Source organism: Arvicanthis niloticus, chromosome 2 (genome assembly GCF_011762505.2).
Source record: "Arvicanthis niloticus isolate mArvNil1 chromosome 2, mArvNil1.pat.X, whole genome shotgun sequence".
Taxonomy (NCBI): domain Eukaryota; kingdom Metazoa; phylum Chordata; class Mammalia; order Rodentia; family Muridae; genus Arvicanthis; species Arvicanthis niloticus.
The window spans coordinates 74,816,404-74,841,921 of NC_047659.1; the positions used below are offsets into that span (position 1 = coordinate 74,816,404).

A 25,518-nucleotide genomic window follows, 5' to 3' on the forward strand; every position below is an offset into this window, starting at 1 on the left:
CCAAAGATCTGACCTTGCAGATGAAGGATCAATTTTATTTCCTTTTTGGATTCATAACAGCCCAGTAGAAAGTGGGGGAGAAAGCTGAGCAAAGCTGAAGGCTACACACACCAATGCACTCAAATACAAAATGGAACTGTAATTAATATCTTTTGTTTCCAAACTAAGCGTCCATCCCAGCAGCAACATTTTTATTAGTCTGTAGTCCCCAGAAACAGACCTTTTAGGAATACATAGAGAGAGCTAGAAGGATTTTTTAGGGGCACATCAAATTCAGGACTCTCAGTTTCTAAATGTTTTAACTCAGCCCTAAGGAATTTCAAGGACTTTCTTAAATGTATTTCACTAAAAAGTGCCCCTGCCAAGCTTACTCAGGCCCATAATCTTCATTTAACTCCATCTTTCTTTTCATTGTTGCTGTAATGGCCATGCTCAACACTTTCTAAGAAACAGCCATGGACTGAGGAGTCCTTACCAGTCATTTTTCTATCAGGACCATGGCAAGAAAGGCTTACTCACCTTAAACAGAAAAACTGAAGGATGCCAGTGCTTGTACACAGGAGCTTGCATGGCACACAGAGAATGTGACACTGACAATAAGCTAACAATAGAGATGAAAGTGGGGATCCAAAAAATAAATTAAAGCAGCAAGAAAGTCCAACCTTGAAGGAAAGGCATGGAATGGATGGGTAAGACGAAGGCACAAGTCTCCCAACAGCAGAGCTCTAGAGTAAGAATCTGCTAAAATGGCCACTGCTGTTGTACTAGATCCAGAATAATGTTTTTAGAGTCATGTAAAGGAAGTCAAGATTTTCCCTTTACATACAATAACTTCCCTTTAATTTAATTAAAATAATATTACCATGCTTTTCTTTGACACAACACCAAAAATTAGTAAAAACCAATAAAAAGAAAAACATCTTTAATTCAAAGACTTAAGACTCAGGCAACTCTTCACAGGTAAAGTTGTTGGCATTCACTAGACACTCAGTAGACCTCAATGAATAGAGTCTGTTATAATTTTACTAATTACTACCGCCAAAGAAATATAATATTCTATTTCACTTCTCAATATTTTGATAAAGAATTAATGCCTGTAATTTTGACTCAGTTCAGGAAAAAAGTTAAAATAGAGTACATATTTATAAAATAAAAAAAAATTTTGACTTTTGCAAACATTTATAAAGATAAATTTTTGTGAGGAAAATATAACACAAATACAGCTGCAAGAAAAAAGAACAATACATAACTGAATACTTTACATGTACTTATCAAATGCATAATGGTGGGCCCCAGCTTATTAAGATATTACATTCTACTTTATAAAACTTAAAAGTGACATAAAAGCAATTATTATAATTATCAGTATATATAATAAAAATAAGATATCTTTTCAACTAAGAGTTTTTACTTAATTCATGGTATAAAAATCTATTTGTCATCGAAGCCTAGCCATATTAAGGAAATTTCTGACACATTAAATGGTGAGTATTTTCAAGACCTTTAGTGAAAAACACACAAACAAACAAACAAACAAACAAAACCCAAGGCTATTCACCAGAGGCAGCATTTGATAGTTTGCAGAACACTTTTTTTTTTTTGGGGGTGGGGGGGGGGGCTCCTGTCCATGTGAGATACCGTTGATATCTTCCAGATGTACAAGGGCACTATCATGTGACCAAAGGATAAGCCTATTTTAAAACACTGACTTTAAACTTAAAAAAAAATACCACAGCAGACTGCTGTTTTACATTCAGTAATGTGCCTTGATGCTTTTGTGCATTCACTCATTTAACCGATACATGAATACTTTTCTGCTAGTCAACATGCTATATGCCTGGGATTCAGTAGCATCAGAGCTATGCTATAGTCAAAAACAAGAGAGGAGACAAGGTATGGCGGGATACTCCTAGCATTTGGGAGGCTGTAGCAGAAGGATCCTGAGTTCAAGGCCAGCCTGGGCTATTGCAGAACAAGCCTGCAACACCAAAAATAAAAACAAAACAAATAAACAGAAAAAATGGATTACAATGTTAATTAAAATGGAGATGACCACGACAAACCCTATTTGTGTTATTTTAAAACAAACTTATGAAAATTAATTGTCTTTTAAAAATAAAGATCATAATAAGAATTTATGGACATTAATTATTGTCTTTTAAAAAAATAAAAATGGTTTTTAAAAAAGTCTCAGCAGTCCTTTCTAGGCCACCTTCTTCCAGGAATGTACAGTAGTGTTACTATTTGTTCATTATATGTACATTTGATATTTACATCTTCATTTGTGGTGGAAAGAAATAGTAACAAGAGCACTGAAGTAGTATAGAAGCCCCAGTATTTTGAAGCAACGTGCAGTACAATTTCAAAGTATGAAGGTACAGGTCATTAAATCTTTTACATCCTCTTCCTGGATAGCAATGCATCAGCAACATGGAGTAGAGAATGAGCAGTAAACCCACAGCTCATCTAGAGGAACACTGTTTACCAAGAGTAGTTTGTGGGAAAGGGACCTTCTGATCACATAAGGAAATGCTAGGTTAAATAAAAGAAACACCTTATTATCACAGGACACTTTGTTTTAATCACATCATGGGGTTTGTGGAACTCCAAGAGTTAGGGAAATAGGCAACATTTGCCAAACTTAACACTGGCACATGGAACTGAGTTTAGAAAGTCAAGTTAATAGCTCAATTCACATTCAGTCCCATTCTTGGGAAGCCCTATGCGAGAGGATTTCTACTTGCATGTGACACTGGTCTTTCTAGTAGTTTGATGATTCTTTAGGCTTGCAGAGTTTTGAGCCAACAGAAGGAAAGAAATCTGGAGAAAACCATAGGCTAATATAGTAAAACAAACACCACAAGGATTGTTTGTAGTTTTATTTTCTACTAAGATCTAATATCTAGCTAGCACCGTGTCACATAGGTTGGACATTTGATTAAATCTGTTATACAGCCTGATACAGAATATGATAAAAAAAAAAAAAATCACTGAGATTTTAGAGTATAGTCACAACTTGTATCTGCCTTTAATTATTTCAGTTTCTGTATCTATTCTGGTGGTTTGAGTATGCTTGGCTCATGACAAGTGGCACTATTAGAAGGTGTGGTCTTGTTGGAGGAAGTGTGTCACCCTGCAGGCAGGCTTTGAGGTCCTATGTTCAAGCTCCACACAGTATGGAAGAGAGAGTCTCTGCCTGGCTACATTTGGATCAAGAAGATTTCTTAGCTCCTCCAGCATCATGTCTGCCTGGATGCTGCCATACTTCATGCCATGATGATAATAGACTGAACCTCTGAAACTGTAAGTCAGCCCCAAATAAATGTTATCCTTTATAAGAGTTGCCTTGGTCATGGTGTCTCTTCATAGCAATGAAACCCTAACTAAGATAGAAGTTGGTACCAGGGATTGAGGTACTGCTGTGATAGGCCTGACTATGTTTTTGTTTAGAGGATTGCAGATTTTGGGACTACGGATTTTGAAAGCAGTGGAATGCTTTAAGTGGAGTTTAATGGGTCATGATAGTAGAAATATGGCAGACATGGTGCTGGAGGAGTCAAGAGTTCTATATCTTGATCAGAAGATCAAGATGAGAGTTTCTCTTCCACACTGGGCAGAGCTTCAGCCTAAGACCTCAAAGCTTGCCTACACAGTGACACACATTGTCCAACCAGTCCACACTTCCTAATAGTGTCACTCCCCTTGGGCCAAGAATATTCAAACCACCACATCACAACTTTCTTCTGCCTTTAATTATTTTGGTTTTCATATTTATAGTTTCAGACTGTTCTTAATCAATTTATTTTTTGAACAAAGGACTGGGAACTATTCCAGTGGCCTTTCAGACCATGACCCTTATCACATTCAAAAGCACTTTTTGTTCATGATCAGCATATTAACAACGTGTCTTTTAAATAACCCTCTCTATTATACAGGATAATTACATTTTCTAGCATAATTATTGAGTCAACTAAACTAAATTCTGAGACTGCTTCATATACACATGAATTTACTAGTTTGTGAAAGTTCTAGAAAACTGTGGGGAAGCTCACAGTTTTCAGTAATGCTTATCACTCTATGTTCCACATTTTCCTGCCAGTCAGAAGGATTGAGAAAGCTTTGTTTTGTTAGATATTAAAAGGACAAACAGGTATCCTGAAAATGTTTTTTAAAAATTGCATAGCATTTACATTACTTAAACTGCACTTGAAATTCCAGAATATAAGTGTAGCAGGATATTTTTCCCACAAGTTGGGAGGAGCTAAGATGGAAAGAGTAAGGAGAGGAAGAGGAGGAGAAAGGGAGGAAGAGGAGAAGGAAGAGGAGGAGTGAGGCAAGGGAAAGACAGATGTAGGAGGATGGAAAATCAAGCTTGGGCCAAAAGCAGTCCTGGGTAACAACTTATATCTAGGTTAGTTAATTGGTTAACACTTCTAATTATGTGAGCATCTTGTTAATTGAGCATTACCAAACATATAAAGCCTTTGGTTAATCATTAAGCATTAGAGTCTCATTTCCTACCGGGTACCGTGTGGATGGTGGGATGGTCTGGGCTCCGTCCAGCCTTGTGGAGACAGCATGGAAGATTGGGAGAGCCATTTCCCTCACTGGCATCTCATGGATATCAAGGCCAGTATTTCTGGCTGGTTGTTTCTAGCTGTGGTGTGTGTGTAAGCCGCTTCTAGCTGCAGAGCGCTTGGTTTCAGGCCTAGGCACATGATGGCCTGAGCTAAGCAGAGCTGCCGCCATATAATAGTCAGCTCAGCTCATCCAGTGGCCTTTTAAGAATATCTAACACAACATATAAGGACTTAAATGTTATCATTTTCTCTTTATATCTGTCTGTATCTCTTTTCCCACGTCTCTTCCTTTCCATGCCTCCTCTTTTTTTCCTCTCTGAGACAAGGTCCCATGTAGCCCATGCTGGCTTATAACTCCCTATGGAGCAGAGGCTGAGACTGAACTTGTATTTCTGTTCTTGCTGTTTCCATTTTTCTAGTGCAGGGATTATGTCATTTCTGTGGTGCTGGAGATTAAACCCATGGCTCCATATATCTGAGGTCAAGACTTTACTAACTGAGCTATATCTTCACTGGACTTAAATGTTTTGTTCATAATGTATGTCTAGTAACAAAGACAATGTTACAACAAAATAAATACGCCATATAAACTTGAATTAATAATGTTTTGTTTCTTTTAATACTCTGCTGTTTGAAAATAAAATCTGCCTTTCTACTCCCCCACCCCCCCCACACACACACAAAAAGGAAACTTGCTACATACATATTTCTTTCTTATAAAAAACATTCACTAAGGATGTTTGGTTAAGTAGATTATAAAGAATAGCTTTAGACCAGCATGAACTACAGAAGAAAGTTAGGAAAAAAAAGAAATCATAGCACTCATACTTACAAGATCAGGAACTGAAACACTAAACTGATCTTGAGTTATAAATGACCCAGGCTTCAACAATACAACATTCACCAATTGCTTAAGTAGAAAATTTTTTTTTTATAATTTTTTTTATAATTGCTTAAGTAGAAAATTTTATAACTTAAAAATACTATTTTCAGGGATGGGTAATGGCTAACTATAAAATGCTTGCTGCATAAGCATGAGAACCTGAGTTTGGATTCCCAGCATTGTTTTAAAAGGAAGGTATAGTGTGCACCTATAATATACAGAGGTAGATTACAAGATACTGTGGGTTTGCTGGCCAAAAGTTTAACCCAAATGGAGAGCTCCAGATTAAGTGACAGACCAGTTTAAAGAGTAAGTTGTAAGGGCTAAAGAGATGTCTCAGTAGGTAAAAGTACCTGCTGATAACCCTAGCTTGATCCCTGTAACCCAAAAAGAAGAGAACCAACTCATGCAAGTTGTCTGACCTCCACTTGTACACTATGGTACATGTACACATACACACTAAATTAATATGCCCTTTCCCCGAGGTCCAGCTCTTATAGTATCCGAAATTGCTATGCAAGATGCCAAGAAAGAAAAGCAAACAGCAGTTCTACCTAACTGTAAACCCTAAACCACAACAATTATCAGCCCACAAGATACCTCAAATGGTGTAATAGTGACAGTTTTATTTGGGGGGGGGGGGGATAACTGAAAGCTGTCTAATTAGACTTAAGGCTAGCTCAGTAGAAAGGAATCCATGTCTGGTGGTCTAAACCTAGCCAACTACCTGTGTCTAGAGAGGTTATAGAACCTAGGGAAGAATCTGGTACTGCCACTTTCCTAAACAACTATGATACCTAATTGTATTCTAAATACTCATACCCATAGATAAATGTAGCTCCTAGCCCTCATCTTTCTGCAGACTATTAACAGAGATACACAACTGGTCAAAATGTAAAGATCAAGTGGTTGTGGGGTGCCCAATCACAACTGGTACATCTATAATGTCATCTCTACACCTAAGTCTCAGGGAATATTATAAAAGTGGGGACAGAAAGATTCTATGAGCCAGAGGAACACAATCTTTAGACATGATAGGGAAACTCAAAAACATGGTTGCTAAACATGACCTTTAAAGTAACCATACCAGTGGCATGCCAACAGGAATGGAAGAAATTCTGAAGGCCCACCCTTGATGAAGAGTTGCAGGCCATGACTTCTGAGAAAGAATCAGATTTCTCCAGAGATAAGCTCCCTAATAAGTTATCCAGTCCCAAGTGGTCCACCCTAAATACCATGTACATAACACGTACATATGAGCACACACATGTAACAATAAGAAAGAAGAGGTGATGTGTTTGAGAGGGAGCAGATGGAAGGGGTTGGAGGAAGGAGTATGAAGGGTAGAAATGATGTCCTTCAGGATGGGTATGGCCCTCATGCTTCACTGGACAATGACAGGAGGACCAGAGCCATTACGAGGTCCCCTTTAATTACTGGAGGTCAGGCCTCTATCCCCGCCTTGGCAAGATTAGAATCACTACAGCCCTTCTATATTTGGAGAAGGGAGATGTCAGGGGCAGCCCTGCTTATACACTGAAGGCCTAAAATCAGCCATAAGCCTAAAATCAGCAATAGGCCTGGCATACCTGCCTGCTAACACAAAGTCTTGGGTCTCTGTGAAAAAACACTGAAACAGATGGCTATAAGCTACTGTGAACAGGCAGCTTTTGTGGAAATTTACCAGCCTGAGTAGTCATAGACCCTGTAAATAGGCAGCCTTGGCGGATAGTACCAACTTAGATAAGGACAAGTGAATCATAGGCAGAGTCATAGTGACCTGTCCCCTGAACTTTCACCCAGCTGATACCCTGTTGTGAAAGATATCTGTACTCCCCCTGAACAAACTATGTTCCTGTGTCATCCCCTTCCCCACATCCTGCATTTTTGTGTTTATAACCCGTGTTAAAAAGAAAAAAAATGATTTGATAATAAAAAAATGACAAAAAAAGAGAAATGATGTCCTGTAATAACAAGGAACTTATACTTTCTCAAGGAAAGCCTTTTACCACATCAAAATGCCTAAGTCTGACATATTTGTCTTTTCATGGAGCTAATCTGTATAACTGCAACACACAATAAACATTTTTATTCCTCTTCTAAAAATGAAGTAATAAAAAAACCTAGACTCTTGAGAATAGTAAGGAGAATGATAGAGGAAGATGGCTGATGTCAACTGCTAGAATCTACACATGTACATGCAGATACACATGCACACACTTTTTTTTATTATAGATTGTTTACATATACTTAAGGCTGTTTTTGTTTGTTTGTTTGTTTTTAGATTTGGACATGATCTCCCAACAGAATGGTTTAAGCAAACTTACTAGGACAACAGGATTCAGTACAAGGACCTACAAATTCGCTGCTTGCTTTAAAGTACTCAACATTTCTGGGTCTGCTATGAGGATGATACTGTCTTTTTCCTAGGTTGTAAAGTTAAATAAGACAGATACTGGGTCATGTGTATGATATTGTACTTTCATTAATACAGCCTCTAAAGCACTGATAAAATAATGCTATTATCAAGTATCTAAGTTAATCACTTCTATAAGTCCTTTTACTTTCTAAAAAAACCATTTCTCCTTCCTTACTGTAGAGGTAGAAACTCCTAAGGAACATGCTTTGTGGCTTCCATCCTTCAAAGTTTTAAACAGTATTTCTGAATTGCTTCTGGCCAGGGTGTCTCTGAGGTACTCATTCATATACCCTCCTGAGTTTGGTTTCTCAGCCTATGTAACATTCTTCTTTGCTCATGTTCCTTAGGGAGACTCAGATGTCTATGGGAACTTTACCCTTAATTTTTGTATACCAAAATTCCCAAGCAGAGGGGATGAATGTTAAATGTTAGGGGAATGCTAGGTTGAAGCATCTGTGCCTGGCCTTTGCATATATGCAGCCTGCCAGTAATTGCTAAGTTTCTTCTCTGACAACAATTATCCCCCCAATTTCTTCACCACTCCCACTCCCCCCACCCCCAGTTAATTATCAGTTCTGGAATTAAACTGCTTGCTTCTCCTGCAGTTGTCATGGCAACAGTTGGCCTGCACCTGCCACTGGGTGAACAGTGGCTCTTTCAGAAGAGGCAATAGCAGTTGCTGGCTCCACAAAAGCCAGGGAGTAAACTAATGTTTACCTGTCTAGGGACTGAAGTTACTGTTTATTTATTCTCCCTCAGATTCTTTCTTGGCAAGCCTAGTCTCAACTTTTTTTTTTCTCCAAACTATGTGTTTGTATTTGACAAAAAAAAAAAAAAAGGAAAATGGTGGTAAAGGGCTGAATCTATCTTGACTGTTATAATCTTACTCATCAGCTTTACTTATTTCTGGTGAGTACATTGTAAGATCTAAATCTTCTGTCTCCTGACAAAGGGACTATAGTAAAGGCCGAACACAGAATTTTAAGACTGTTAGATCTGGGTTCTAAATCCTAGTGATATTGCTTGCTAACTGTATGGCCACAGGTGAATCACTCAGCTAGCTTCTTCTTTTTTTTTTTTTTCATTTTATTTTATTTACATTTAAGATGCCATCCCCTTTCCCCATTTCCCCTCCCTAGAAAACCCCTGTCCCATGCCCCCCTTTTCTTTTTGCTTTTATACAATTTTTTTAAAATGTTAATCAAAGGATTTATAAGTTTGGTAATGCTCAATCAGAAGGGTAATCCAATACCCAACCTAGATATAAAGACTATCTTTGACTGGTGGAGACCTGTGAACATCTGCCTCCATGCCCCCTCTCTCTTTCTCTCTCTCATCACCTAGCTTCTCCTCTCCTTCATCTTCTCTCCTTACTCCATCTCGTCCTCTCAGTACTCCTTCCCACTTAGCTCCTCCTACATATCACTCTTCCTGTTAAAGTAAAACTTTTCTCTCAAAATACAGTTAGAGCATACTTATTCCTAATTGTACCAGTGAGGTATAAGATAGTTCTAATACCCAGTCCATCATTTTGTTGACTAACCAGAACCTCTGTCATCTCTTCTAACTAAAACACTTACTTTTGATCCTGGCTTTTTTTTTTTTTTTTTTTTTTTTTTTTTTTGGCTTTATAATGAATGTCAGCTGAAAACTATTTACTCAGATCTTTTCTCTCAAAGTAAATAGCCAGGATTGGCTATGAGACTATGGGTCTTCAACCCCGTCAGAAATCCAGAATGACTGAGTTAACTGAAGTTATAGGAAGCACTAAACATAGCTTCTAAAACTTAGCCAATTTATAGAGACCTCTGAACACCTGAGAAGCCCCTATACTACCGAGTGTTCGAGCATCAAATCTTCAGCCTTCTGGCCCAGAGTCATCTGACAGACCTTAGTGATGCAGGATTATTAAGGGCTGATTACTCTGTCTGGGCAGATACAATCAGTCGACTATTCTGCATGTGTGTCCTCTTCAGGACAGTAGTTAGTCTGTAGATGGAAAGAGGCAATTCTTGCCTAGTGGCTGTCACCACACAACTGGCATAACTCCAAGGATGCTCAATTTCTTCTTAGAATCCACAACAGGAAGCTGTCAGGAGCAGACAGGTCTCTAATCAGAATGGACATTTATATAAATTTTTGTAGCTTCAATTCTATGGACTTCTGACGTTTTGAAAACCAACTATCCATGTAAGGTCACCTGGACTGTTGTCTGTTCACTCCTCTTGGCTATTTCTAAATAAAATATGGTTAACCTCCTAACAATTAACTCAAAGCCATAAATTTGCTATAGTCCCTTAACTCATAGGTTAACCATCCCAAATCAGTTAAAAAAGTTAAGGAAGGACTGGGTCTAGGCCTTGTATTCCTAAATGTGTTATACAAGCACATTGCCCATGAGAGTATCAATATTCATCTCACTTTTATATTAATAAGGAGCTCGTACCAATGAAAACCTTAAATTTGAAATCAAAGTAAATTTTGTACCATTTAAGAAATTATAACTTCATCTTGATAATAATTATACAGATTTCTACCAATAGGTTAGCTAGCTTCTTATAGTATCAATTTTATCATATACATAAGGGTGGTCAGCACAACTATAATTCTAATAGTTACTTTAAAAGCTCTGAGATTACATTGGTCCAGCTCCCATTCAATGTCCATGGTATCAGTAATTCTCACTGCTGTTGCTGGTTAACTACCAATCCTGTACATCTCTTAAAGATAAGACAAAGCTGCCATCTTGGTCACTTTATACTTGTCTGAGTGACAGTACCTCTGGACAGATAATATACATTGTGCCACAACATCTAGATCAAGATGCATCTAAAGCCAGAACAGAGAAATACTGAGAAGTGATGCTTTCCCTGCCTGGCTTCCTTGCAGTTCTGTCAGCTCCTCCCTCTCAGTGCTGGGTGGTTTTGGCTTTTTTTCCCCTCCCATGCTCAATCTCACTTTCCTTTAAATAGAATTGATGGAACCAGAGTGTAAGGAGACATGTAGTCACCAAGGAAACAAAATCTTTTCATTTTACAACCACATTTCAACCTACAGAAATGGTATTGAGGACTTCAGGAAGAGAGGCACTTACACAAAAAGGAGCTTTTCTTCCCAGAAACACCTGCATATAGGTAAGAAAGTTTTTCTTTCATGAACCTCTAACTAATGTTTAGGATATCTAAACAAGTGCATCTTGGTCCACCGTAAAAAAACACCTCACTATTTGAGATGCCACAGTGTATGTATATAGATACACATCACATACATATCATAAAGTTCTGTTTTTTCTTAAAGATTTGAAATCACTTCTTTGCAGTTCTAAGGATAAGGAAACTTCTACTTAGTGACTGTACACCTTACAACACTTCAAAAAAAGAAAGAAAGGAAAAAAAGAAAACCATAACAAAACCTACTAATATGTGCTCTCCCAGCATGTTGTATGGATACCTCCCAAAAGTTCCCATTGCCCTTACCTCCCCAATCACACAGAAAGAAAGAAAGAAAGAAAGAAAGAAAGAAAGAAAGAAAGAAAGAAAGAAAGAAAGAAAGAAAGAAAGAAAGGACAAAAGTTCCCATTGCCCTTACCTCCCCAATCACACAGAAAGAAAGAAAGAAAGAAAGAAAGAGAGAGAGAGAGAGAGAGGGAGGGAGGGAGGGAGGGAGGGAGGGAGGGAGGGGACATTCGAAGGTAGGACAATATGCTGTTACCTCTGTTACCTCTCTCACTGGGAAGAAGGAGGAAGGAAAAGGAACTTGAGACTAACCAGCACGTTTTTTGTAAAATAGTGGCTGCCCACATGTGAGGAGGACATAACAAGGCTATCAAATATAGTTATTACTTAAAAAAGAACAGAGTTTTGACTTCCTAAAACTTATTCTGCTAAGAACCAGGCCATAATGGTTAGGAAGACAAACAAGAAAAAAGAGAGTAAGGCTACAACCAGACTCCTTAGCATCACTTCTAACTGAACTGCAAACACAGCATCAGTTCACACTAATTTCTTTGACTAGTTTTTAAGTAAAATATCTATGTCCTCCATTTGGAAAATGTTGGTACATTAAGATTGTCTTTCTTCATTTATTTGAAAAGAATTAGGTAATTATTTTCTAAACTTTAAATTAGAGGAAGGTAGAACTGTAAACATACGAATATATAGAATGAAAATTAAATGAAATCCTTTCAAACATTTTACCTCATTTCTTATTTACATGTAAAAAAATAAAAAGGAATGCTTTCTGTGCTTCATGGTATTTATTAAATATAATCAGATGAAAGGTTTTTAAAAATTACATGTATGTTTTGTATGTATGTATGTGGCCTGTGCACTAGAGCATGCATGTGGAGGTCATAGAACAACCTGTAAAAGTTGGTTCTCTACTTTTATCACACGAGTCTCCAGAATTGAGCTTGGCAACAAGCCTGGCAACAAGCCTTTTTACTAGCTGAGCCATCTCACTGGCCCAGTTGTCAGATTGATGGAGAAACAGTGGAATTAAAAACAAACTAACAATTTACAATGTATAACAAATTATGAGATGTTATTGGAGGAGAAACAGAAAATCTTGGCTTCAAGAAGTAATGTGGAAGTAACAGGAAATGTCTACACCTTTTGATGTCTCAATGCAGCAGCCCAAGTCACTTTACAAGCTGAACTCTACTTATCTTCTGGAATCAGTCATTGGCTAGTCCCCACTGGCACATGTATCCTCATACCTCTAAACCTTTGTATTTGTTGGCTTCTCTGCTTGAATGACTTTCCTATTATTTCCATCAGAAAATGCCTAGCTCCATCCATCTGTCAAGATCCAGAAGAATTCTTTGAGTTAGCAGCACAGTACTCTGCATGCAATAGATTTACTTTATAGGATTATTATCATGCAATAGTGTAGACACTCTGGAATCAAACTACTTGAACTTGAAGGCTGCCTTTTTTTTTTTTTTTAACTCCATGATCTCATAAATGTGTAACTTCTCTATGACTCATTTCTTCATCTCTGATGAAAATGAAGATAATACATAAACCATCTATTAGGGCTACTGTGATCAATGAATGATTTAATATATCTAAATATTTAAAATATATCTACATACTTGTTACTGCATTAATGTTTCTTTAAATATCTTAATAATTATCATATTGCAATTAAATATGATAATAAACTTGTCTATTTTGCTAGACTGAGATCTTTGTAAATGCAAGAACAGACATCTTTGTTCTTATATCCCCAAGGCCCATGGCCTCCTCTTCTTTAACCATTGTGGCTACTAAAGAAACAAAACTGAGATTTACAATTTTAAAAATTACTAATTAAAACACACTCAGCTAAAATGAATACATATCTCCCCCCCAAAGACTCTGCACTAGAGGCTTGTCTACCAACTGTGGCACTGCTGGGCGGTAGTGTGTGAGGCCTGCTGAAGAACTATAGGAGTATGCCTTGAAGAGCCACTGAGATTCTAGCTCTTATATTTTGACTCCCAGCCACCATTACTATCTACTACTTTCCATGATAGACCTGTGAGAGGTCCAAAGACTAGACAGGCAATGGGTTAAAGTGTCTGAAACTATGAATGAGGAAAAAACAATTTTCTTCATATATAAGTTAGAGGAAATAGACCAAAGTGATCCTTTGAGGACTGTGTGTGAATTCTCTAGGTTTTCACAAACTTTATTTATCTCAGGTATTTTGTTGCAGCAATGGAAAACCAACTAACACAAATATTGGTAAAGGTAAATCTTGCAACAAGGAGGCTGGTATTTACATAAAAATAACAGTACACAAGGTTAAATAACTTGACCAAGGTCACATCACAAACAAGGTCACAGGCAAAAACAAGACGAGAAGAGAGGTAGGTCAATGCCCCTTGTTCTTATACCTTCCAAACATCACATAAGCAACATGGGTCACATTCACAATGATCTCAACAGGTGCTTTATGCTTGAGTAACAGCCAACTTTGAAGATGAAAATTCTACAGAAGTTCCCTGAATAGTTGATATTATTAAAAAGCCATTTTTCTTCTAAAAAGGAAAAAAAATCTCAAAAAACCCCAAAAGCAAATCAAAATTTAATCCTGATCTTGCTCCTTTTTCTCCAAGCACAAGAGTTCAAGAGTCTTTTTCTCTCTCACTGCCTCCCACAAAACAATTGCTTTCACACCAGCAGATCATACTGCCACCCCCTCTCCCCGAGTACATATTACTTCTCAGCAGGCTTCAACAGGGGTAGAGAATGAGCCAATCTGTGAGGCAGTGAACACACATCTCCCATAATAGTACAGAGAAGACAGAAAATTGCTGCTGAAAGTGTAAATTGCTTTTTTGCTTGAAGAAGAAATAATCATTCTGGGTTTCAAAGAAACTGTCTTACAAAATGACTCCACAGTAGTTAATATTCACATTGTACATACTAAAACTTTTGCTCTACCATACCCACTGAGGATCCTTGCCAGCCATGACTGGTGTATCATGATTTGAGGGGAAGTTACTACATAGCAAGCAACAAGCAACTATCCTGTGATGTCAAACAAAGGTTTGCTTGGCTCCCTAGAGAGTCCTCATGGTGTTGGTACTTAGGAGATATTGTGTGAGGAGTAAATAGATAGGCCTGGATAAGCACAGTAGCTAAAGAGAAATCACTTTCAGAAAATAGGCCAGAGCAATTACATGTCAGTGAGTCACAATGCAGGTTAGAGGAAGTAGACCAAGGTGGGCCTGTGAGTACTGTGTGAACATTCTCTTGGCTTTCACATAGAGTCACAAACTTGCCTCCTGTAGATAGTCCAAATGAGCCCTGAAAACACATCAGACTCATTTCCTAGTTAAGCTACTTACTACTACTAACTAACCTGGGATGTCTCTATAAATTTATTGATAAGTCCACATTTGACAAATGGGATAACTGTATCATAGGCCTTGCATGAAGTTAAATGAAAATGGACAGAAAGCACTTTGGATATGTCTTTAGAATAGAGTAGCTACAATTACTACTGTTGATGTTAATTTGCTAGACAATTATACAATAGAATGTGGTGAGGAACAGGCATAAACAAAAGCACAATATCTGGCTAACTCATATCAAACAGCCCAAAAAGTCAAAGCTCAAAAGCAAGGATATAGGATTTTTGTTGCTGTTCCTTCCATGGTAGAGGACAACTGAATGTGGGACCTAGTCTCCTAGCCATTCTTTGTGCAGGGAGAAGTACATTTCCTTTATACATCAAACCCTCACTTAATCTCTTAGCAACACAGAAAACTTTGGAACAAGATTCTCTTTGGCTTGTTGAATGGCAAAGTGTATATCATAAATGAGAGAAATTTTAGATCAAAGGCAATCTGCCCTGAAGTGATAACTAGAATAGACTGAGCCAAATGGTAGTTTAACACAAGCCGAATGAAACCAACAAACATGGATTTAAAGGTTAAGAAGAAAATATGAATCCTCTCCCCTCGTTTTGCTAATTTAGAACATGCTCTCAAGAGCACATAATACTGAAAATGATTTTGTAAAGTCGTGGTCCAAGAGAATTCTGCTGACATCCATGGCAGTCTGGCTTGAGGGAGACAGCCTGACATCTTAAAGAAACTCTGTGCCTTGTCAAAATGACACTCAGGTATCTCCAGTTAAACTTGAAAGCTAGTCTCTCACACTTCTCTGCAAGCATCCTTACACTTTTCTAATCAATATGACTTTGGAATGTGGCCATAACAAAATGGAAATGTTCAGCCTAATCAAGCTGTCAGGATAGAACTTCCATGTGCTAAGCCATGGAACCTTCCTATTACTTCTGCTAAGCTCTTGTCTTTTATCATGGTCTTGCTTAAACTCTCTTTGGCAGAAAGAAGGTCTATAGCTGTGACTGTCCTTGATTTCAAGGAGCTAGAGAATAAAGGGGCAATCTGGTATTCAAATCAAATGCCTGTGCAAAATGGTGAAAATGTGGTTAATAATTAAAGAAAACACTGATTCAGAATCCTATCATTACAAGTCTTGTGCTATAGCTTAGACATGATCTATCCTTAAAAAGTTCACATGGTGAATTTGTTCCCAGTGTGGCCATATCCAGAAGTAATATAAACTCGAAAGAGTGAGGCTTTCTACAATGTGATTGGGCCACTGGGCTACCACCCTGGGAAGAAATCAATTTAGGTCTATAAAACTAGGTTAGTTCTAAGAAAATGGGAGCCTAAAACCTCTTCTTTTGTGAGCCTTTCTTCTGTACATATTCATGTCATGCACACAATGAGGTCCTCATGAGAGCTAATCAGATAGTACCATGGTTCAGAACCTTTAAAACTGCAAGCTAATCAATTTCCATATATAGTATTCACCCTCATGTATTTTGTTGAAGAACACAAAACAAAAAACAGCTAATTTAATCAATTTACTTGGGCTTCTTATGATTGCCTCCAGTTACTTTTCCACTCTGAAGACAGCAGACACAAAAATGCAAATCTGCTCAGGTCAACTTTTGTTTAAATTGCTGTTTTTGCTTTTTAAGAAGTGTCTCATATAGCACAGGCTAACAAGGCTGACCTTAAACCCTTAATCCTTCTACCTCTACTTCCTGAATGCTGGGATTATAGGACTTGGTTTCAAATTCTTTAATGGCTTTCTACTGACTCCAGGATAGTGCAAATACTCCAAGAAGGCTTTTAATGCCAAAATTATCACAGTGCTTCTTGAAATCTTCCCCTTTCTCTGGTCTAGCACTTTCACATAAGAAATTCCCTTACCTGCAACAATGAAGCCACGCTCAACCTTTGTGTGCTCTCTCATCTTGCAGACCCCTGTCTATATATAACTTTTTCTGTTAGGCTTCCTCTATTGTTTTCTTTCTCGCTCTCTTCTTTCCTTCCTTCCTTTCTGCCAGCACTCTTTTACTTTCCTTCCTTTTTAAACAATGTTTTAACCCTTTTCTCAAGCAGCCTGATTTCCTTTACCACCATTTCTTCCATACTGCTGCTTTGTATGCTCACCTCTCTATCTAGATTCTAAATGTACAAAAGTAGGTGCCATGTTTGCCTTAGCCACCATTATGTGTGTAACAGTGTGTAGTACAATGCCTGATACACAGCAGGGTCACACTCACATTATGTTAAGTGCTTGCATGAGTTTATGTATATCCCATGTGAGTAGGAGCCCACAAAGGCCAGAAAGAGGGCATTAGAGCCCTAAGAATTAGAATTACAGATGGTTGTAACCTGGTACTTGGGAATAATTATTTCTTTTAACTGCTGAGGCATCTCTTCAGCTCCCACAAAATCACTGTAATGGAATAAAAAAATGAAAAGAATCTAGGGAGGGAAGAAGTCATATATAGAATAAGCTTGTTCCTGAAAACATTTGGAAGGCAGAATCTGAAGGGATTCTCTGAGGCCATATAAAATTAAAGCATGATCCTGCTGGCTTAAACCACAACTGACCAGAGCTGGATATTTCCCTGTAGTTCTAAAGTGGAAGCTGGGGAACACAGTTCTCAAGAGAAGGAAAGACCAAAAGATGCACATTCAGAATATCACTTGAAACATCATAAGAAAGGGGTTCAACAGTGCCAGGTATGGGTTACTTTCTGTTGATCAGTATGGGCCCATAGACTCCAAAAACATTACAGGTTACTGCCTTTGCTCTTGGTTATCCTCCAGAATTTGATGGTAAGACACTATTGTTGGAGATACCACATATCTGAGTCAGTAGACATAGAGAATTTGACCTGATACTAACCCGGAAGCTTCATTTCTACTGGCTAGCTTCCACAATAGTGGAAAGTACCATGTAGGCTCAGGATCGGGAAGGGAGTTTCAATAATCTAACTCAGATCACAAGATATGCCCATGGGGGAAGAGTGAGACTAATGATATGGGAGTAACTGACAACTTTTCTGGTTAGATTTAAGGCCAAATCCATAAGATAAAATTCATGCCTGGTACTAACCAGATCAAGAATCCATAGCTGGGTAGGTCATGAGCCCTAGGGGAGAAACTACTATTATTCTGCTTAATCAACATCATTTTAAATTACTCCCTAAATCTTTATACCCATAAATTAGTACATTTTCAATACCTATCAGAGAAGCTTCTTTTTGTAGTAAGTAGTGATTAATACAGAGACTCACATCTGATCAACATGCAGAGAACAAGATACCAAAGACTGTTCTGTCCTTAATGGGGCACCAATATCACACCCTTCCTCTACAAATGCCCCCAGGAGATCACTAGAGAAGAGGGCAAAAAGATTGTTAAGTGGAGAGCTACTGCAAAACTGTTTCCAGGATATGGCAGGCCACTACACATATGGATTCAGTGGCCGTGACTAAATGAACAAGGCCTGCACAAAATCAAGCCAGCCCAAATCCCAGAATGGATGAGGGAGATGCTCACAATGTCCTACTCCTAGGTGAGGACCTATTGGCAAATGATGGCTGCTAGGGGAAGAAAAATGTCAATTTTCTTCAGGGATGTAACCTTCCATTTGTTGTCCCTGTTCCAGTGGAGGGTCCTACACCCATGGCATACTAGCAGCACTGAAGGGTTTAAAAATTAATATATGGAGTTGGGAGGTAAAAGTGATTGTGGGGATACAGCAAGGTTAGTTAAAGGGGAGGGAACAAGGGATAGATTTATCAAGACACATATTCATGTATGAAATTCTCAAACAATACACTTAAAGGGGATCATTCGAGATGAGGTAATTAGTTTTACCAGTCAATTTGACAGGATCTAAAATCACTTTGGTAGATAAGCCTCCATATATACTTGGGAAAGATCATCTAGGTTACATTGGCCTCTGGGCATGGTTGTAGTGAATTATCTTTATTAGTTTAACTGAGGTGGGAAGGCTTTCCCAATGTGGGTGACACCATTCCCTAGGTGGGATCTTAGAATGAATATATATTTGAAAAACTGGGGTGAGCACAAGCATTTAGTCCTCTTCTCATCTGTTGTAAATGCAATGTGACTTGCTGCCTCAAGTTCCTGTTGTCTTGACTTTCCAACCATAATGGATTATATCTTGGGCTGTGAGCAAAACAACCCCTTTCTCTTTTAAATTGTTTTTGCCAGGGTATATTTCATCTCAGCAAAAGGAAAAACAAAAGAACAAAACCTGAGACATGAGGAAAAAGGAATGACATTTGTTAGTCAGAAATAAAACCAGAGTCAAATACTGGCTCCATGGACAATCTTGAACAGTTGTTTTTTAGGTTCTTTTAAGAAAGAATGAACTACATTAGTGAATTTTGCAGTGAGATCTGAGGAACTCTGTCTCTGCAAAAGCAACTCAGGCTCTACTGGGATGAAGAAGAAGGTTCATCAAGGGACACAGTTTTCACTCTACATAAATAAAAAGATTTTCTAGTCACTGAGGTTCTACTTAAAATTCAGTATAAACGTAGAAGTACTTATGGTTAAAATAAAGTTTGAACAGCAGAGACCCAGACATCCTTTCTGGTATCTCCCTGCTCGTAAGTCCTTTAGTCTCCATGACAGATGAGGTCCGTCTACACATTACAATTTGCTTGATGGCACAGCTGCAGCACTTCCTATAGTCTTTTCTCACTACTCAAACAGATGAAGAGGAAAGAGAGTAAAGTCCAAGTTTACTATAAGGCTGAGGTAATAAAAAAAAATACCCTGTTAAATTTCTTCCAACTGTTAATATAGAAAAGTACAAAAGCCTTCCCCATTTAAACAATTTTTTATACCTATTACCTAGTATTCATTATGACATTCATTGTGACAGAAATAATACAGTTGAGAGCACATTCACAAAAGCCAAAAAGAACAAAAAAAAGAACACTGTAAGTTTAGTAGGTCCACCTGATAGTCTAATTACCATTCAAATATAGAGCCTGCTCCTTTTAACAAGGTATTTATTCTGAATGTGCCAAAGAACAAAGCAAAGTCTTTGTCACTATACACTTTCAAGTCTACCTTTATCTGAAGTTTACAGACAGAGAATAACACAGATGGGGAAGGAGATGGGCGTCATACAAAATAAAAGCCTGAAAGCCCTGAATTAAGACAGATAGCCCTTTTCTATGCTATCCCTTGCTTGTCTATATCTCAGGGGGCATTAGCAGGCTACAAATGTCACTCCACTTCTGAGAACAGACAAGCAGCAATAATGTAATCTTACCTGGGTCCTTCCTCATCACCCTGAAAAACAAAGAAAGAGTATTAGAATTCATTGTTGGTAAAACCTGGTCTAGATTTCTTTAATTTCTCTCTTCATGCCAAACCAAAAGCAAGGCTGTCTATTTTAACAAAAACAAGAAGATAACTAACACAATGGTTCTTAACCTTTTTAGTGCTGTAACCATTTAATTCAATTCATGTAATGGTGACCCCCAACCATAAAATTACTTTGTTGCTACTTCGTGACTATAATCTTGCTACTGTTATGAATTATAATGTAAATATCTCTGATATGCAATCCCTGTAAAAGGATTGGTTGACCTCCCAGAAGGGTCACAGCCCATAGGTTGAGAACAGCTGGTCTAAGGGCTAAGACAATTATATCCCTATGTTCAAACTGCCCAGCAGAAATGAATTGATAATTTGCCCTTGTAAGCATGGATTGTGAACTTACAGACCTAGGAGGTCTAAATAATAGCCTTTTGTTTAGTTTTCATTTCTATGGCTGGCAGTATTCTGAGTAAACTGAGAATCCCAAAATAGCAGTAGGTCTTGGGCAAAGCTGACCAGCTTTCAAAAGCAACCAACTGTTTTCTTCAAAAACTCATTTCTGTCCTGGTCTAGCACTTTCACTTGAAATATGAACACAGTGTTCTACTACACAGCATATTAAGATGGAAAGGCTTCTGAACTACTACACAGCATATTAAGATGGAAAGGCTTCTGAACTGGTACTCAGGAAACAGATTCTGGTTGAAGTTCTGAGTATGTGCCACTGGGGCATGCTAATTAGTTAAAATGACCTTTGGTTCCCCCTCTGTAAATGGGTAGTTTGGGTGCTTGGTTATCTACCTCATTCATTACTCAAATAATATCTTTTCTCTATTTCTTATTTATTCTGCAAAAATCAATGTGCGTTATTTCTCTAGGTATTTTACTCTCTTGACCTAATTTTATCAGTAACCATCATAGCAGATTATTTGGCTTCCCCTCTGAAACAAAATGAGAGCTTTCAAATGACTCTGAAGCCTTTCTTATGGTAACGTATTTATTATTCTGGTGACAAATTATCATTCACACCCCTCTCTTCAGTCATTCAAGGTTGATTTTAATAGACATCATACTTTCTGGTTGTACTCCCCAGAGATCAATGAATGAATGTCTATAACTTGTAATAATCTGGAACCAGGTACTCTGGGTTCACATCTTGACTCTACCTACTTACTTGGCCAAGGTATTCTGTCTCTTGGAACTTCAATCCCCTAGTTTATACTTTGATACTAACTCAAAATTAGTGTTTCTGTAGTTCTCTGTATCTCAATATAGTATCTATAAATGGAGCTGACAAGAACAGACCTTAGTTAAATAAAATGATGACTATAAAGTATTCTCTTGCACATCAAGAAACTTAGGCACACACTTTTCTAATTCTAGGAAGAATGAAATGAAAAGAACATCTATTCTTTCCACACATTAATGAAAACCAATCAAGAGTCTTGGATGGGCAGACTGTTTTCTTTTGTACCTGTCAAACTGACTTAGCAAGACCTGAATCTGGTGTCACACCCTGACTCCTTCACTGGCCAGTATACTTTGTGGTCTGGGCAAGACTGTCAGTTAAGGCTAAACTCATTAACTCAGCAGCAGTCCTGGAATGCCCACACTGAGATTGAGTATCTTATGTTTTCTCATAGAACAAACTATCTCAACCTATGTGGCATGTATTTAACCAGAAGTTTCACCTCCCATTATGAGAACACTAGCTTTTCCCTGACACAGATGCTTTAAAAGCTGATTTTGCCTTGGCTGGCCTGCCTGTTTGCCTGCCTACCTGCAGGCCTGCCCTTCCATCCTTCTTTTGTGTATGTACTTGGGTGTATGTCTGTGCAACATGTAAATGCAGAAGCTTACAGAGGTCAGATGAAGCAAAGTGATCTTAACTGCTGAACTATCTTTCCAGATCTTCTTCCCCCACTTTTTAGACAAGGTCTCTATATTCCTAGCTGCCTTAGAATCAGCTATGAAGACCAAGGCTGGCCTCAAACTTATGGGGCTCTGCTTGCCTCCGCTTCCTGTGTACTGAAATTAAAGTCAGTCACCATCATGCCTAGCTTTTGCCTCAATATATACACAATAGAAATGTTCAAGTATGTTGTTTGAAATACAACACTTTATTGTTATGAAACAGCAAGGCATATACTTAAGGAATACCGCTTTACATTTATCTTGTGTTTTTTTGTTTATGTTATTCTCTTTTCTTTTTACAATATGCTACTCTTTGCTTTGTTGTAGTTTTCTTAAGTATTTTAGGTTTCTTTTGGAAACAGGATCTCACTATATAGGCCAAAGTGATCCTCCCTTCTCAGCTCCAAGCAGCTGCACCACAATACACAGGTCCATGTGTTACTCTTAGTCCAGCAAATATGCCCTCAATGTAAACAGATGAATCCATAAAATACCCAATGTGAAGTACTCCTTTGCTAGTCACAAAGTTAAATCCGCAATTTCTCACTCTGGACTGTTTTAGGCTTTACTCCCTGATTCATTCTAATTCAGCCCTGTTCTCATCTCTAAAATGTCTCATCATTTTCTTGTTAATTTGACAGCTTGAGATGGGAACGAGTCAGTCACTTGCTCTCTTCTCTGGTTTGGATTTCTGGCTTCTTAACTGTGATTAGTATCTGCCCCATTGACTACATTCCTTTAAGTTATGTTGGACAATACTTTGCCATACCTAAAAGCCAGGAACAGACCTTAGTAGCCAATACCTTCACTCTAGTTTCCACACTAGTTGAAATCCTCCCCAAGTTTTCAGTTCATTTATGTTTAGAGATCATAAACAGGCATTTTCAAAGCTAACAAATATGACAGTCACATTCCTCACAGTTCTGCTACAAATCAGAAGCATTTTCATGTACCTCTGCCTTTGGCTCAGCTGATTCATTAGAGGTATCGAGTTGTTCCTTGGCCTGGGCCATCTGAGTCATCAACCTATCCATGTGAGATTGGATGTCCGCCAATATCTCAGTCACATGAGCCGTGGCCATTGCTTCTTGGATGTCCACTAAATGAAGGGCCTTCTGCTCCTCATCAGCAATCACTTTCTGAACCTTCTTAAATTCTTGCTGTATAAATATCTTCATTTGGTCCCGAGTTACCTGTAGAATAGACAAGTAAGAAGTGTAGATTGAACATAAGGAAATGAAAAGGTAGAGATTTTTAATAGTGTTAGGCAGCTTTGTTCAAAATACAAACTAAACTATGGTTGCTATATCATTTTTAAGTCTTAGAAGTATGCTCTCAACAATATTTCTCTAACACCTTTCATAACCTTCCTGATAACCATCTTTATTGTTCAGGAACTAATTCCTTATCTTCCTTTTTCCCTTTGGGTTTTATTGATTTATCAGTAATATATAACTACTTTAAAAATTATAATAGATGAATTCATAAAATAAAAAGTGCAACTTCTAGCCAGGTATGGTGTTTTATGCCTGTAATCCCAGCATGCTAGAGGCTTAGACAGAGGAATGCCAAGAGTTCAAAGCAAGCATTATCTACTAGTGAGTTCCACGATAGCTGGGCTATAGATGGCTGTTTTAAACAAACAAACAAACAAACAAACAAACAAACAGAGGAGAAAGTTTGAAGCAGGAATAGCTATATAGGCCTGTAACATCAACACCCAGGAGACAGAGCTAGGATCATCAAGGGGATTTGAGTCCATGTTCCTCAGTATAATAAGACTGTCTTGAAAAGTAAAACAGGAGAAACAAAAAACTTATACAAACAACCAGTTCAATAGATGGTTTACTTCTATATGGTTCTCACACATATATTAACTGGGTAATGTTTCTATAAATGGATTACAATAAACATATGGTTCTGTTCTTGCTTTTCCACTTAAAAGTTAGTGACTACAGACTATATCTTCATTTTTTTGTATTACTTTTTACCACTTGCAGGATATAAAGATATATCCCATTTATTCCTCTCATAAGAGAAATGTACACTTTTTATATTTTTAGTATTACAGACAACACAGAAATGAACATCTGAGGAATTACTCTTAATATTTACATGAGTGTCTTCAGAGACCTCTGAAGTCACTAAGCCATTTTATATATACATACTCTAAAATTATTGACTGATGCTGCTAAACTACTTCTGCAAAGGATGTAGCAATTATACAACAATGTGTGAAAGAAAGCATTTCTCTATAACCTTATCAATACTAGTTAATATCACAGTTTTACATTTTTCAACATAGTAAGCAAAAAAGTTATTGTCTTATTTTACTACAACTATATACCAAGTATACACGCACACACCTGTAGCTTCAGCTAAATAAGAACTTTTAAATACTCTAAATCTTGACAGTAACTATATATTGCAGGCATGTTATTTTAAAAACTGTATTTTCTTGTTTTGCTTTGCTTTTTTTGTGCTGAGGTGCTGAGGATCAAACCAAGAGCCTCACACATGCAGGGCAAATGTTCTACTACTAAGCTACATCCCCAGTATCATGAGTGTTTCATATTATGCATACTTGAGATAAGAACAAAAAAAGAATAGGAGATGGCTTATTTGGTAAAGTGTTTGCTGTGTAAACTCAAGGGCCTGGATTGTTATCTCCAGCACTCACATAAAAAATGGGTGTAGTGGTGTGCATGGGCAACCTCAGTGCTGGGGCAGAAGCAGAGGCAGCACAGGGAAGACAAACAGATCCTGGAGCTCATTGGCCAATCAGTCTAAGAGAAAGGATGAGCTCCAGGTTCAATAAAAAATAGCACAGCAGCCCATCTGTAATCATAAAGATTGGAAGGTGGAAACAGAACAACTGTATCTGTTAGCTCTGAGTTCAATTGAGAGACCTTGCCTCAATGAATAAAGGAGAGCAAGGCTGAAAAAGAATTCTCCTGTCAACGCTGGGTCTCCATTTGCATACACATGTCTACATACATGCAAACATGTACATACACAGTTCGCACATTATATACAATACTCATAAAAATTAAATCTAAAAGATGAAGACACATTGCACATCAACCTTTAGTATCTGCACAACTGCACATACATACACACTACACCAATGCACACAGACACATGTAAAACACACACACACACACACACACCTCACAATGAAGAAGTTGAACTATAGATAACAGAAAAAAAGGACCATCAAAAAAAGGGTGTGGGAAGAACAGGCAGTTATCAACTAAGTGAACTTCTTTCATAGATAAGAAAACAGACACTTAGAGGAGAGAAAGTCCAAACTTTTTGGACTCAGCCTGGTACGTACTTTCATAGAATTCTAGCGGGGAAGAAATAAAACTGGGGAAAAAAATATAAGAAAGGAAATTGAAGAACAAAAAGACTAAAATTAGGTGAAGGAGGTGAGGCCATTTTAAATTAGCTTATTAGAAAGAATAAACAATGGTGAGCTCTTAAGCAGCCTTTAATTCTGTAAGCCTAACAATTCTATAAGGATGCCAAA

The 25,518-nt window shown here is 37.8% G+C and overlaps 1 protein-coding gene across 1 annotated transcript in view; it reads right to left on the minus strand.

Annotated features, from left to right (window-relative positions):
• Trim44 (tripartite motif containing 44) overlaps positions 1–25,518 on the minus strand; it is a 101,893-nt gene that overhangs the window by 31,551 nt on the left and 44,824 nt on the right. The window contains exons 3-4 of the mRNA XM_034494414.2: positions 22,940–23,179; positions 20,023–20,042 (exon numbers count right to left, since the gene is read on the minus strand). Of these exons, the coding sequence (XP_034350305.1) occupies positions 20,023–20,042; positions 22,940–23,179 (260 nt within the window). The remainder of the gene's footprint in view (positions 1–20,022; positions 20,043–22,939; positions 23,180–25,518) is intronic.